This window comes from Scyliorhinus torazame, chromosome 11 (genome assembly GCF_047496885.1).
Source record: "Scyliorhinus torazame isolate Kashiwa2021f chromosome 11, sScyTor2.1, whole genome shotgun sequence".
NCBI classification, from domain to species: domain Eukaryota; kingdom Metazoa; phylum Chordata; class Chondrichthyes; order Carcharhiniformes; family Scyliorhinidae; genus Scyliorhinus; species Scyliorhinus torazame.
This window is the reverse complement of record NC_092717.1, coordinates 184,419,580-184,436,192: the sequence shown is the minus strand read 5'-3', so window position 1 is coordinate 184,436,192 and position 16,613 is coordinate 184,419,580. Positions and strand designations below refer to the sequence as shown.

Genomic DNA, 16,613 nt, shown 5'->3' with positions numbered 1-16,613 from the left:
GAAAAGGTCATTTATTTAGGCACAGTAATCACCCATGGCAAACGCGAGATCGAGCAGAAACGCATTGTCTCCATTGTTAAATTGCCCTTGCCCCATAATGTTATAGCACTCCGGTCATTTCTAGGACTGGTTGGCTACTGCAGGAACCACATAGACGGTTTTGTCACAAAGGCAGCCCCTCTTTCTGAACTCCTAAAAAAGCAAGCCCCATGGGAATTGCTTCCACAGCACACGGATGCCGTGGATGCATTAAAACGAGCCGTCAGCACAGCTCCCGCATTACAGGTCCCAGATCCACTCTCCCCATACGCAATTGAAGTTGCAACCACCGACCGAACCCTTTCGGCCGTGCTCCTCCAGAAAAATCATGATCGTTTAGGCCCCATAGCATATGCCTCACGAGTTCTCGATCTAGTAGAGCAAGGATTTTCTGCCTGCGAAAGGCACTTGCTCGCAGTTTTTTGGGCTGTACATAACAGGACTCAACCCCGTAACCATTTTAACAGAGCACACCCCAACCCAACTTCTACTAGACGGTAGACTAAAGGACGGCACAGTCAGCCAAATTCGCGCAGCATGATGGACCCTACTTCTACTTTTTTTTTGTTGAAAAAGTTGGTATTTATTTTAATATCCAAAATTTTGCTGTTTGTAATGCCACTGACAGCATGTTGAATTTTGACAGTCAAATTATTGAGTGCAGTCACAATGATGGATTGCAGTGTCTTTCATGAAATTGCCTGAATTGAATCCGTACAAAATAAATCCATTTATTCTGTTCTTGCGACAGTGACATTGGTCATATTTTACATATTTACCATTTGCGCTGTTACCAGTTCTATGTTTCCGATGGAGGATTAACATGGTTTTCATCCTGCCACAACCCCCGGTAATCATTATATCAATAATCTAATATGACAGGTTAAAAAAAAGGTCTTGCTTTCATTTTTAAAAGTCAGACATTTATAAAATAAGGCATTATATGCTCGCCTCACTCTCTTTTTAAAAAGAAAAATGTTTATTCAAAGTTTTTCCGACAAAAATTTTCAACCAGTTAAACCCCCCCCCCCGTAACAGAAAAGAAAAAGAAAAAAGAGCAGAACAGAACATAAACATAGCAATCAAACATAATACAGAACTTTACAATGGGTTTCTCCTGCACATATTAACCCTCCCGTATGCTTTTACAAATACCACCTGGGAAAAACCTCCTCCCCCAACCGCCCAAATATCCCCCCCCCCCCCCCCCCCCCGAAATAAACCCTGCCATGTCATTTATCCAGGCTTCCACACTGGGGGGTTTCGCGTCCTTCCATAATAGCAAGATCCTCACAAACGCCCTCACTTGCATATTCCTGAACGCATTTCCCGGGGGTAACCTGAACTTCTCCTCCAGCGCCCCTAGGCTCGCAAACGTCCCGTCTATAAACAGGTCCCCCATCCTTCTGATCCCTGCCCGATGCCAGCTCCGAAATCCCCCATCCATCCTCCCTGGGACGAACCGATGGTTCTCCCGGATCGGGGACCACACCGAGGCTCCCATCTGACCCCTATGTCGTCTCCACTGCCCCCAGATCTTTAGCGTTGCCGCCACTACCGGACTCGTGGTGTACCTTGCCGGCGAGAGCGGCAGCGGTGCCGTCACCAGCGCCCTCAGGCTCGTTCCTTTGCAGGACGCCACCTCCAACCTCTTCCATGCCGCCCCCTCTCCCTCCATTACTCACTTACGGATAATCGCCACGTTGGCTGCCCAATAATAGCCACCAGATTCGGCAACGCCAGCCCTCCCTGTCCCTACTACGCTCCAGAAACCCCCTCCTTACCCTCGGGGTCTTGTTTGCCCACACAAAACCCATGATGCTCCTACCTACCCGCTTAAAAAATGCCTTGGTAATCATAATAGGAAGGCACTGGAACACAAAAAGAAACCTCGGGAGGACCATCATTTTAATCGACTGTACCCTGCCCGCTAGCGAGAGTGGCAACACATCCCATCTTTTGAAGTCCTCCTCCATCTGCTCCACCAGCCGCGTCAAATTAAGTTTGTGCGGGGCCGCCCAGCTCCTAGCTACCTGGATCCCCAAGTACCGAAAGCTCTTTTCAACGGTAGGTCGTCTATCCCTCTTCCCTGATCCCCTGGATGCACCACAAAGAGCTCACTTTTCCCTACATTGAGCTTATAGCCCGAGAAGTCCCCAAACTCCCTTAGGAACCGCATGACCTCCACCATCCCCCCATCTGGATCTGCCACATACAGCAACAGGTCGTCCGCATTCAGCGACACCCGATGCTCCTCTCCCCCTCGGACCACCCCCCTCCATTTCCTGGACTCCCTTAATGCCATGGCCAAAGGCGCGATTGCTAATGCAAACAACAGGGGGGGACAGGGGGCACCCCTGCCTCGTCCCTCGATACAGCCGAAAATACACCGACCTCCGCCGATTCGTAGCCACACTCGCCACCGAGGCTCTATATAGGAGCTTAACCCACCTGATGAACCCCTCCCCAAACCCAAACCTCCGCAACACTTCCCAGAGATACTCCCACTCCACCCGGTCAAAGGCCTTCTCCGCGTCCATAGCTGCCACTATCTCCGTCTCTCCCTCCACCGATGGCATCATAATCACGTTTAGGAGCCTCCGCACATTGGTATTCAGCTGCCTGCCCTTTACAAATCCCGCCTGGTCCTCATGAATCACCCCCGGGACACAGTCCTCAATTCTCGTGCCAGCACTTTTGCCAGCAACTTAGCGTCCACATTGAGGAGCGAGATCGGTCTATACGACCCACATTGCAGTGGGTCCTTGTCCCGCTTCAGGATCAGAGAGATCAGCGCTCCGGACATTGTCGGGGGCAGGGTCCCCCCCTCCCTTGCCTCATTGAAAGTCCTCACTAGCAACAGGGTTAACAGGTCCGCATACTTCCTGTAAAACTCAACCGGGAACCCATCTGGCCCCGGGGCCTTCCCCGCCTGCATGCTCCCCAGTCCTTTAACCAGCTCCTCCAACCCAATTGGCGCCCACAAACCAGCCACCTCCTGCTCCTCCACCCTCGGGAACCTCAATTGATCTAGAAATCGTCACATCCCCTCTTCCCCCGCTGGGGGCTGAGATCTGTACAGCTCCTCATAAAAGTCCTTAAATGCCTCATTTACTTTCACCGCACTCCGTACCGTAGTTCCCCTGCTATCCTTGACTCCACCTATCTCCCTCGCTGCCATCCTCTTACGGAGCTGATGTGCCAGCATCCGGCTCGCCTTCTCCCCATACTCGTACGTCGCCCCCTGTGCTTTCCTCCACTGTGCCTCTGCCTTCCCTGTGGTCAACAGGTCGAATTCCATCTGGAGACTTCGCTGCTCCCTAAGTAGTCCCTCCTCAGGGGCCTCTGCATATCTCCTGTCTACCCTTAGGATCTCCCCCACTAACCTCTCCCTTTCCCTGCCCTCTCTCTTCTCCCTGTGAGCCCTGATGGAGATTAACTATCCCCTGACCACCACCTTCAGCGCCTCCCATACTACCCCCACCTGCACCTCTCCATTGTCGTTGGCCTCCAAATACCTTTCAATGCACCCCCGCACCCTCCCGCACACCTCCTCATCTGCCAGTAATCCCACATCCAGACGCCACAGCGGGCGTTGGTCCCTCTCCTCTCCTAACACCAGCTCCACCCAGTGCGGGGCGTGGTCTGAGATGGCTATGGCCGAGTACTCCGTTCCCTCCACTTTCGGGATCAGCGCCCTACTCAAAACAAAGAAATCTATCCGGGAGTAGGCTCTGTGTACGTGATAAAAAAAAGAAAATTCTCTGGCCAGGGGCCTAGCAAATCTCCACGGATCTACTCCCCCCATCTGGTCCATAAACCCTCTAAGCACCTTGGCCGCAGCCGGCCTCTTCCCCGTCCTAGATCTGGAGCGATCTAATGCTGGGTCCAACATTTTATTGAAATCCCCCCCCCCCCATTATCAAGCTTCCTGCTTCCAGATCCGGAATCTGCCCCAACATGCGCTTCATAAATCCAGCATCATCCCAGTTCGGGGCGTATACATTTACCAATACCACCCACACCCCCTGCAGCCTACCGCTCACCATCACGTATCGACCTCCATTGTCCACTACAATATTCTTGGCCTCAAACGACACCCGCTTCCCCACCAGTATTGCCACCCCTCTGTTCTTTGCATCCAGCCCCGAATGGAATACCTGTCCTACCCATCCCTTTCGCAACCTGACGTGGTCTGCCACCTTCAAATGTGTCTCCTGCAGCATGACCACTTCTGCCTTCAGTCCCTTTAAGTGCGCGAACACTCGGGCCCTCTTAACCGGCCCATTCAGGCCCCTCACATTCCAAGTTATCAGCCGGATTGGGGGGCTTCCCACCCCCCCCCCCCCAACCCCCCCTGCCGACTAGCCATCTCCTTTTCTAGGCCAGTCTCGTGCTCGCGCCTCCCACACCCTCCAGTCCCCCAGACGGGGGACCCCCATCCCGACCACCTCTTCTGTTTCCAGTTCCCCATTGGCCAATGCAGCAGCAACCCTATATCCCCCCCTCCCCCCCTCCCCCACTAGACCCGTGTCTAGCTCTTTTGCTCCCCCCATAACACTCCCGTAAGTCAGCTGACTCCTGCTGACCCTGGCCTCCCCCGCCATCCCATTGAACCCCCCCAGTGTGGGAATCCCCCCTCCTCCTCCTCCCCATCAGTCAGTGTGCGCTCCTCCACCCCCCCCCCCCCCCCCCCCCCACCTCCGTCCTTCCCTAACGCGGGAAAAAGCCCGCGCTATCCTAAGCCGGCCCCGCCCCCTCTGGTGCAGCTCCTTTTGCGGCCTTATCCCAATTCCCCCATCCCCGGACCTCCCCTCCCTCCAGCACCGACGCCCACATTCTCCCCATCAGATCTCTTCCCCCATCCCCATCCATCACCCAACCCGTGGAACATTCCCTACGCATAGTTAAAACCCTGTATACAACCGCCCTCCCCCCCCCCCACAACCACAGACCCTTAGTTTGAGTCCAACTTTTCAGTTTGTATAAAGGTCCAAGCCTCCTCAGGCGTTTCAAAGTAGTGGTGTCGATCCTGAAATGTGACCCACAATCGCGCTGGCTGCAGCATTCCGAACCTCACCCCCTTCCGATGTAGCACCGCCTTGGCCCGATTAAAACCAGCTCTCTTCTTTGCCACCTCCGCACTCCAGTCCTGGTAGATTCGGATCTCCGTATTCTCCCACCTGCTGCTCCGCTCTTTCTTGGCCCATCTCAAAACACACTCTCTATCCACGAGACGGTGAAACCTCACCACTACTGCCCTTGGCGGCTCGTTGGCCTTGGGTCTCCTCGCCAGGACCCGATGAACCCCATCTAGCTCCAGGGGATTCGGAAAGGCCCCCGCCCCCATCAGCTTCGCGTTGAGGATCACAAGGAGGGAGTGTAGCCATCTGGGATGGCCACTTTCAGGATATACAATGGACACTTGCGAAGCATACACGGAAAAATGGACAGTGCAAAGCAACAAGCAGGCACAGAGCCTGAATGTATATTTGGAAGACAGACTGTAGACGGAACCGAAACTCCGGGCCGATTTACATATTGATGGCCCATCTCCGGGAAACAAAGAAGTAGTGCTCAGGTAGCCGATACTGTCCCAGACGATCCGGCGCCACTACCCCAGCAAGAAGACACAAACAAAGCAAGGCCACTTAGGACACGCCCAGCCATCAAGGCACCCGCCCCTTTATTGGCTCAGATCGATGGCAGTGATCAAGAAGCTGCCCAATTAATTGGGACCAAGTTTAAGGCCCGCCTAAAAGCGTGCGAAGCCCCTCCAAGAATAAGAAGGAACCCCCTCCAAAGGTTCAGTCCCTTGGATTTGGCTCTCAAGCAGAGAGACCCTTCCACCTTGATGCACTATCAATTACGACGAGATGAGAGCAGAGAGTAATCGAGGCTTTATTACACAGAGATGTGTGGCCTCCTACAGCTGCTGCTGAAATGGCTGCAGTTCGGAGAGCACACACATTTATACTCCGCCTACTGGACAGAGCCAGCAGGCTGGGATCTACCCCCGTACCTGTAGTACAGGGGCCTTACCGTAATACCCTCATATGCAGTGCAGTATATACAATATAATACAACAGTGGTGACTACCACACACCTGCACCACCAGAAGCAAGTAAGTTCAAGGTCAACGCTCGCTACCAGATGGATGACCTTAACTGTACTCCTGTTACCTCTTCGAACCCAACAGCCTCAGATCCGAACAACGGCCATTGTTCCTCTGACCTTAGTGGGCACCCGAAGTTAAGTATAGGTGTTAGTGATAGATATAGTTTAGCCTGTAGTGTTATTGTGCATGAGTAAATCATACTGTGTGTAAATAAAGTAGCAGGCTTTGAACTAACTAACTGCTGATTTGGGCTCTTTGATCGGTATTCGGTTGAACCTTGTGGCGGTATCGAGAGATACCTGGCGACTCTGAAAGCATATTCATAATTAGGATTAAGAAAGGCGACCTTATTAACCGCCATATTTATAGCAAGTAAATATAGCAATAGTACTCTAAATTTTAAGAAAAGAAGAAAAAAAAGAACTGGGTAAAATTAAGATTAAAAAATGAAATTGGGATAAAATAAAAAGATGAATTGATAAGGGCAGCTGTCTGAAGGGGTGTTTTGATTTGCGAACTAGCGTACCATTGAGAAAAGCAAGTGTTCACCTATGTGGAGAGAGGGAAATAATGGAGGGTAGAAGAGGCAACTTCAAAGTGGAGAGATAAGGGAATTGGTTTAGTGACTCGTGAGATTATCCCTTGGTTTTGAAGTCGGTTGAGTTTTTGCTTAAACCTCTCTCGCAAAGGAGCAGGAATTCTCCTAGGCGAATGTACTACTGGCTTAGCATCCTTCCTTAGTAGGATTTTATACTGGAATGGTGGTGTGCCAATGCCTCTGAAAACAACAGGATATTGATCCAAGATGCACTGGACATCATCATCCAATGTTGGTTTATATTCAATCGCTGTATAAATACACTGAACTAGCTGCAATTCTTTACATGTTTGTGCACTTAGAAGTGAAGATTTGTCATTGTTGACAATCTCAAATTTTAAGATTTTGTCAATTTGTTTATTGGAGACTTTTAAATGGCATGACCCTCTTGAAGAGATCATGTTGCCGTCATAGTACGGCAGCACGGTAGCAATGTGGATAGCACAATTGCTTCACAGCTCCAGGGTCCCAGGTTCGATTCCGGCTTGGGTCACTGTCTGTGCGGAGTCTGCACATCCTCCCCGTGTGTGCGTGGGTTTCCTCCGGGTGCTCCGGTTTCCTCCCACAGTCCAAAGATGTGAAGGTTAGGTGGATTGGCCATGTTAAATTGCCCTTAGTGTCCAAAATTGCCCTTAGTGTTGGGTGGGGTTACTGGGTTATGGGGATAGGGTGGAGGTGTTGGCCTTGGGTAGGGTGCTCTTTCCAAGAGCCGGTGCAGACTCGATGGGCCGAATGGCCTCCTTCTGCACTGTAAATTCTATGATCTATGATAGTCCTTTAGTCTGCAGGCTGCTGGAAGTATCTCAGGTTCATCTTGAATCTTGCTGAGATCCAGCCTTGAAAGCAGATTTGCTGAAGCGCCAGTGTCAAGTTTAAACAAAATTGGGCAATTGTTAACTTGAACGACTGTATTCCATTCATTATTCGTGTTTACTGAATTAATTTGCTGAGGATTGCTTGTTGCTTCATTTGTTTCCTCATACTTTTCTATGATGCCAACTAAAAAGGTATTCTCCAGTGAGTAATTGTGATTATCTGATGAAAAGTTCTCTTCGTCTTCGTTCTCTGTTGATTTGACACTGGGAACATTAATCTGCCTGTAGTTTTGTTTAGCAGGTTGTAATGGGAGCGAAGATCTGCACTGCGCAGCAAAATTATTAAGTTTGCCACATTTAGAAAATTATTTTCCATTTGCTGGACACTTCTTCTTTAAGTAGGCGATTCCTCATCTATAATATGTCACGACGTTGACGTTGTGACACACGACACACCTTCGCGCATGCGCAGATCGACTTTCATCCGTCTCGCATTTTTTCATGAAGCGCACATGTGCAGGGTTCGAGTGGATGCACGCAAGATGGCTGCCATCCAAAACGTGCTTCTTCATCGTTTGCGACACCATTTTTACACACTCAACCTCATGGTGGATTTTCACACCTTTTTCACGGGTATAATATTCTTGATATTGATTCTTACTTTGCTGATGGGCTAGGCATTTTTCAATCGCTATTTCTAACATTAAGTCTCGATGTCTTGAAAGCCTTTCTCTTCGGTGCTCATCATTTATCCCAAATACAATCTGGTCACGAATTAACGCATCATGCAGTGCTGCAAAGTTGCAGGATTGAGCTAGAAGTTTTAAGTCTGTCACAAAGCTGGTAAATGATTCCCCTGTTTTTTGCAATCTCTTGTGAAAAATAAAACGTTCAAATGTCTCATTTTGGGGGCAGCACGGTGGCGCAGTGGTTAGCATTGCTGTCCCAGGGCAGCACGGTGGCGCAGTGGTTAGCATTGCTGTCCCACGGCGCCGAGGTCCCAGGTTCAATCCCAGCTCTGGGTCACTGTCCGTGTGGAGTTTGCACATTCTCCCCGTGTTTGAGTGGGTTTCGCCCCCACAACCCAAAGATGTGCAGGGGAGGTGGATTGGCCACATTAAATTGCCCCTTAATTGGAAAAAATGATTTGGGTACTCTACATTTAAAAGAAAATCTAATTTTGTTTGGATCTTGCAGTGGTCGCCAAATTTACTTAATATCACGTCAAATTTAGCTTTGTCCTGACCAGCAGGACACTGAAAGGAGTTATATATTTTGATTGCATGCTGTCCTGCCATTGATGAGAGCAATGCAATTTTTCCAGCATCAGTTGCGGTAGTTAAATCTGTAGCTTCCAAATATACTGGTGCAGTGAGGCAGCGGCGCTAACCACTGTACCACCGTGCCACACTTCCAAGGGTTTGTTTTTGATTAATTGAAACCTCTAAGATCCTGAGGGGTCCTGACAGGGTGGGTGTGGAGAGGATGTTTTCTGTTGTGGGAGAATCTAGAACAGGTGGTCACTGTTTAAAAATAAGGGGTGGCTAGTTTAAGACAGATGAGAAGAATTTCTTTCTCTCAGAGAATGGCGAATCTTTGGAATTCTGGGCGGGATTCTCTGATCCTGAGGCTAAGTGTTGACGCCGTCGTAAACGCTGTCGCGTTTCTCGATGGCGTCAACATGCCCTCAGGAGCAGCGATTCTGACCCCAACAGGGAACCAGCACGGCACTGGAGCAACCCAAGCCGCTCCAGCTTCCAATCCCGGCGTCAGATGGGCGCCGCGGGTCTGCGTGTGCGCAGTGCGACCGGCGCCAATGCGCGCATGCGCGGCAGCTCCCTTCTCCATGCCGGCCCCGACACAACATGGCGTAGGGCTACAGGGGCTGGCGTGGAACAAAAGAGGCACCCAGCCCGAGAGGCCGGCCCACCAATCGGCAGGGCCCGATCGTGGGCCAGGCCACAGTGGAGGCACCCCCCAGGATCGGACCCCCCCCCTCCCCTCCCACCAGGCAGCCCCCAGATGGATGCAGGCCGAGGTCCTGTCGGGTAAGACCACGCGTGGACGGCGCTGCCAGGACTCAGATTGTTTTTCTACGGCCATCCCGGGTGGAGACACGCGGGGGGAGGGGGGGGGGGGGCGCTGGAGCGAATCCGGAGAATCGGCAGACCGGCATTGGGGCGGCGCCGCACGATTCGCACCCGGCCTTGTGATTCTCCGGCCCGGCCTGGGCTGAGAGAATCCCGCCTTCTCTTCCTCAAAAGGCAGTTGAAGCAGAGTCTTTGAATGATTTTAAGGTAGAGGTAGATAGATTCTTGATAAGAAAGGGAGTGAAGGGTTATTGGGGATAGACAGGAGATTGCAATCAGATCAGCCATGACCTTATTGAATGGTGGAGCAAACTCAAAGGGCTGCGTCGTAAATTCCAGCTCTGAATTTGTTTTTCATATTCAATTGACTGTGAAGCACTTTGATTATAAAAGGCCCTATAGAAATCCTTTTCTTTTCTTCTTACTTAATTATTTCCCAGTGCATGTAATATTTCAAGATAGTTTACCTCTTCCATTGCTGCAATCCACCTTCAACCACACGAGCCATGACTTCCCACCTTTCAGTCGTCTTTTTGCGAGCTCTGCCAGGGCCACCTCACTGTCGATCAGCACATGGAACATCTCCAGGCATTCCGCCAGTTCCATGCAGATGTCCACTTTGTCAAAGGGAAGTGGATAGGCGTACAGGATATCATCGAAGCCATGGTCAGCGTAGAAACGAGCTTCGGCCAGTGTGGAGACTACGATACACCTCCGGGAACCACCTGTCATAATATCCGCACATTCCCTGAGATCAGGAAAAGAGAAACCACAAGGTCATTATGGGTACATCCGCCAAACCCTTTCTTCCTTCTCTCTAACTCCCATTTCTCACGAACTCCTAACTGTCGTGTGAGGGTACCTTTAAGAAATGGGTGTTTATAAATGGGTATGTATATAAATATCTGAAGTGAGAGTACCTTTAGGAAATGGGAGTTTACTACTGCAGTGATGTCAGAGAGTGGGTGGAGCTGGGCTGTCTGTCAGCTTTTTACTTTTGCTTTAGGCTTTTTGCTGCAGGGTGGGTTTGGTTTCATTTTAGTTTTGGAGCAGCTGCAATCACAGCAGGATGTGTGTGAATCTCTGCAAGCTTATGAATGTCCATTTGCTGATTTCAATGTGGTAACTGTTCTCAGTAGTGAAGTTAAGCCTGATGTCTTTCTGTAAAAAGGTGTTTTTAAGTCTTATGGATGTTAAAAGGAAAGCTTAAAGGATTACTTAGTGTTGTAGTCTTTGGGGGTTGTATTTGAATTAATGGTTGCTAAGATGTTCACTGTATATTTTTAAAAGGTTAACTTGCGTTCATAGAATAAACATTGTTTTGCTTTAAAAAATATGTTTCCATTTCTGCTGTACCACACCTGTAGAGTGGGCTGTGTGCTCCCCATACCACAACCTATTAAAAGTTGTGGGTCAGGTGAACTCCATGATACACTTTGGGGTTCTCTAAACCCTGGCCCATAACAAAATTGGGGGCTCGAGGGGGATAAAAGTCTATCTATTGGATTGGCTTGATGAACTTAAAGACAGTGAGGGGTGAGCATATTGTGGTTGCTTTTCAGGTGTGGTATTTCAGTTTAAGTAGGGATTGTGTTGTGGACAATGGCTCTTTCAGAGGCCCTGAAGTTTTTGGGGGTGGAGATGGTCACACGCAGTACCTTATGGACAGAGACTAAAAGCAGACTGTTAGATTTGGCAATAACATTGCAGTTAACATTACCTGACAAAATGCGAAAAGATGAGGTAATTATGGCGGTGGCTAAGCATTTAAAGTTGCCTGAGATAGAGTTTGACTCATTGGAAATGGCAAAGATCCAGTTGCAGATTAAGCAACTTGAACATGAAAAGAAATAAAGCAGCTTGAATATGCAATGAGAGAAAAAGAAAAGGAGAGAGAAGAAAGAAACAAATAAAGAGATAGAGAGGAAAAGGAAAGAGATAGAGAGGAAAGGGAAAAAGAGAGAGAGTTTGAACTTCAGAAAATGGCTATGAAACATAACAGTCAGTTAAAATTGGCAGACATAAAGGGAAAAGTACAGTTGGAGGATAGTGATGAGGATAGTGAGAAAGAGCGTCATAGTCGAAGGCTTGGTGGGGATCTATTTAAATATGTCCAAGCATTGCCAAGGTTTGACAAGAAGGAAGTGGAAGCCTTTTTCATTTCATTTGAGAAGGTAGCTAAACAAATGCAATGGCCACAGGACATGTGGGTATTACTGATTCAAACAAAGCTGGTAGGTAGGGCTAGTGAAGTGTTTGTATCACTACCGGAGGAGGTATCTGGGACGTATGAGGAGATGCAAAAATCCATTTTAGGTGCATATGAACTAGTGCCTGAAGCTCACAGACAAAGGTTTAGAAATTTAAGGAAAGAATTTGGTCAAACATACATAGAGTTTGAAAGGCTCAGAGTAATTTTGATAGGTGGATAAGGGCTTTGAAAATAGACCAAACGTATGAAGCTCTCAGAGAAATTATACTTTTGGAGGAGTTTAAAAATTCAATTCCTGATGTAGTGAGAACTCATGTGGAAGAGCAGAGAGTTAAAACTGCGAGATTAGCAGCAGAAATGGCAGATGATTATGAATTAGTTCATAAATCAAAGCTTGGTTTCCGAAATCAGTTTAAGCCTGTGAGGGATAGAAACTGGGGACATGAGAAATACTCAAGTGGTAAAGGTAAAGGTGATCTGATGGGAGATAATAAAGAGAGTGTACCTCAGATTGAAAAATAAATCCAGGAGGGTGGAAGAGAAATGAAAAGTTTCAAATGTTTTCACTGTAATAAACTAGGCCATGTAAAGTCACAGTGTTGGTGGTTGAAGAAAAGCACTGGGAACGCTGATGTGGTAAAACAGGATAAGACATTGGGGTTTGTTAAAGTGGTAAAGGAAAGCCCAAGGGAAGCGAAGGAGGTGCAAAAGATTGTACAGCCTGATCAAGAGGTGATTGATAAGAAGGTGCCAGATCTCTTTAAAGAATTTACTTGTGTGGGTAACGTTTACTCATGTGTTTCAGGAGGAACACGTAAAGAAGTCACAATTTTAAGAGATACGGGAGCTAGTCAATCTTTAATGGTAAGAAATGAGGAGTTATGTAGTTTGGGAAGAATATTGCCAGAAAAGGTGGTAATATGTGGAATTCAGGATGAGAGGGGTAGTGTTCCATCATATAAGGTAAGATTGGAAAGTCCAGTGAAGAATGGTGAAGTGGTAGTAGGAGTAATAGAGAAAATATCTTGACCAGGAATACAGTTTATCTTGGGTGATGATATAGCTGGATCGCAGGTGGGAGTGATGCCTACTGATAAGCCAGTGGAAAATCAGACAACTGAAGTGTTGAAGGACGAATATCCTGGGATTTTTCCAGATTGTGTAGTGACAAGGTTGCAAAGTCACAGGTTAAGACAAGAGGAGAAATCAAAGAGTGAAGATGAAGTGGAAGTTCAATTATCAGAAACGATTTTTGATTGGATGTTTGAAAAAGAACAAGAACAGGTGGTGGATGAGGCGGATATTTTTAGTTTAGAAAAATTGGCGGAGTTTCAACTGAAAGATATAGAAATAAAATAAAATATCAGAAAGCATATACAGAAGAGGAATCTGAGTGTATACCAGAGTGTTATTACCGTAAAAGTGATGTCTTGATGAGAAAATGGAGACCTTTACATATGCAGGCGGATGAAAAGTGGGCAGAAGTTCATCAAGTAGTATTGCCGATAGGGTATAGAAAGGAGGTGTTGCGAGTTGCACATGAGGCACCAGTGGGAGGTCATTTGGGAATAAGAAAAACTCAAGCTAAAATCCAGAAACATTTTTATTGGTGTGGACTACATAAAGATGTAGTTAAATTTTGTCAATCATGTCACACATGTCAAGTGATAGGGAAACCTCAAGCAGTGATTAAACCAGCGTCCTTAATACCCATTCCAGCAGTTGAGGAACCTTTTACAAGGGTCCTAATTGATTGCGTAGGACCGCTTCCTAAAACAAAAAGTGGGAATCAATATCTTTTGACGATAATGGATGTGTCTACTAGGTTTCCAGAGGCCATTCCAGTACGTAATATTACAGCTAAAAAGATTGTGGAGGAGTTACTTAAATTCTTTACTAGATATGGATTACCCACAGAAATACAATCGGATCAAGGATCAAATTTTACCTCAAGGATCTTTACCAAAGAAGTTATGGATTGCTTAGGAATAAAACAATTTAAATCAACTGCGTACCATCCAGAATCGCAGGGAGCGTTAGAAAGGTGGCATCAGACATTAAAGACAATGTTGAGGGCTTATTGTCATGACTATCCAGAGAATTGGGATAAAGGAATTACATTCGTACTGTTTGCAATTAGGTTTGCACCAAATGAGTCAACCAAATTCAGTCCTTTTGAACTAATTTTTGGTCATGAGGTAAGAGGACCACTTAAATTGATTAATGAAAAATTGGTGAGTGAGGAATCGGAAATTACATTATTGGATTACGTGTCAAATTTTAGGGAATGATTAAATAGAGCAGGTGAATTGGCTAGACAACATTTAAAAGTTGCACAAAATGTGATGAAACGGGTAGCGGACAAGAAATCCAAAGTTTGTAGTTTTGCCAGTGGAGATAAAGTTTTTGTATTGTTACCAGTGGTAGGTCAGCCTTTAAAAGCTAGGTTTTGTGGACCTTATCAGATTGAAAGGAAATTAAGTGAGGTGAATTATGTGGTAAAAACACCAGATAAAAGGAAGACTCACCGAGTGTGTCATGTGAATATGCTTAAAAGGTACTTTGAAAGGGAAGGAGAGAAAAAGGGAGGTTTTAATGATTCTAACCCGAAGTGACGAACCAAATCCAGATGACTGTGAATTTGACATACCTCAAATTAAATTGGAAAATGAGGATGTTCTTAAAAATTGGGATAAATTGCTGAGTTACCTTCCAGAGTAAAAAGGGACTGACCTGAAAGAGTTATTGATATCACATGGGCAAGTTTGTAGAGATAAATTGGGAAGTACTAAAATGGCTTTTCATGATGTAGATGTGGGAAATACTGTTCCAATCAAACAACATCCATACAGACTTAACCCTTTAAAATTGGCACAGGTTAACAAAGAAATTGAGAGTATGCTTAAAAATGGCATAATTGAAGTGGGTTGCAGCCAATGGAGCTCACCCATAGTGATGGTACCTAAACCAGACGGTACCCAATGGTTGTGTGTGGACTATAGGAAGGTTAATGCAGTTACAAGAGTAGATTCTTATCCTATCAGACATTAAAGACAATGTTGAGGGCTTATTGTCATGACTATCCAGAGGATTGGGATAAAGGAATTACAATTGTACTGTTTGCAATTAGGTATGCACCAAATGAGTCAACCAAATTCAGTCCTTTTGAACTAATTTTTGGACTAATTTTTGAATTTTTCATTTCATTTCATCCCACGTTTGGAGGATTGCATTGAGAAAGTGGGACAATCATCTTTTGTTTCCAAACTGGATTTACTTAAAGGTTACTGGCAGGTACCTTTATCCGAAAGGGCAAAGGAGATTTCAGCTTTTGTGACTCCAGATGGTATATACCAATTCAAAGTTAAGCCATTTGGCATGAAAAACGCCCCAGCCACATTTCAACGGTTAACTAACAAAGTTGTTTCAGGATTACCCAATTGTGCGGTATACATCGACGATCTGGTAATTTTCAGCCAGGCATGGAAAGAACATTTAAAACATCTGATGGAGTTATTTGATCGACTTCAGGAGGCAGGTTTGGTGGTAAACCTAGCCAAAAGTGAATTTGGAAAAACCCAAGTCACTTTCCTTGGCCATACAATTGGACAGGGTCGAATGATCCCATGGGATGTGAAAACAAAGGTTATTGGGGAGTTTCTGATATCCTCAAGACAAAGGGAAATAATGCGATTTCTTGGCATGAGTGGATTTGAGCGAACATTTGTGCAAAGGTTTTGTAGCGTGATTGCTCCACTGATGGACTTGCTGAAGAAACATCAAAAGTTTCAATGGACAGCGAACTTTCAACAGGTATTTGACTGCCTGAAAGCTGTGATAACCAATGCTCTTGTGGTGGAGAATTACAAGGGACTCTGTGATCAGATTGAACTAAAGTATCTGACTTTAAAGAGAAATGCTGAGGCGTAGGGAAGTGGAAGGATCATGCAGAGACCTTCTTGTTCAAAGAGACTGTCGATCGAGAACGATTCCAGTTGGAGGAAGAAGAAAAAATGGACTATATTATTATACCTGTTTGCGTGTGTTGTTTTTTTGAAATGAAAATGTATATTTACTGTGTACATTCCTTAAAGGATAGTGAAAAGATGAAAAATGAAACCATCTTGAAGTTGATGGTTTATTTTATTTTCTTGGGGGGAGGTGTCATGTGAGAGTGCCTTTAAGAAATGGGTGTTTATAAATGGGAATGTATATAAATATCTGTAGTGAGAGTACCTTTAAGAAATGGGTGTTTACTACTGTAGTGATGTCAGAGAGTGGGTGGAGCTGGGCTGTCTGTCAGCTTTTTACTTTTGCTGCAGGGTGGGTTTGGTTTCATTTTAGTTTTGGAGAAGCCGCTATCACTTTATTTTTTAATTTTTTTAATTTTTAGAGTACCCAATTCATTTTGTCCAATTAAGGGCAATTTAGCGTGGCCAATCCACCTAGCTTGCACATTTTTGGGTTGTGGGGGCGAAACCCATGCAAACACAGGGAGAATGTGCAAACTCCACACGGACTCAGAGCCGGGATCGAACCTGGGACCTCAGCGCCGTGAGGCTGCAGTGCTAACCCACTGCGCCACCGTGCTGCCGAGAAGCTGCTATCACAGCAGGATGTGTGTGAATCTCTGCAAGCTTATGAGTGTCCATTTGCTGATTTCAATGTGGTAACTGTTTTCAGTAGCGAAGTTAAGCCTGATGTCTTTCTGTAAAAAGGTGTTTTTAAGTCTTATGGATGT

General features: G+C 46.5%; 1 protein-coding gene across 3 annotated transcripts in view; it reads right to left on the bottom strand.

Annotated features, from left to right (window-relative positions):
* The window catches only part of LOC140385704 (D-serine dehydratase), a 227,584-nt gene that overhangs the window by 111,684 nt on the left and 99,287 nt on the right, over positions 1-16,613 (bottom strand). For all 3 annotated transcript variants that reach the window (XM_072468143.1, XM_072468142.1, XM_072468144.1), the window contains exon 3: positions 10,128-10,408. In XM_072468143.1, coding sequence (XP_072324244.1) covers positions 10,128-10,408 — 281 coding nt within the window. The remainder of the gene's footprint in view (positions 1-10,127; positions 10,409-16,613) is intronic.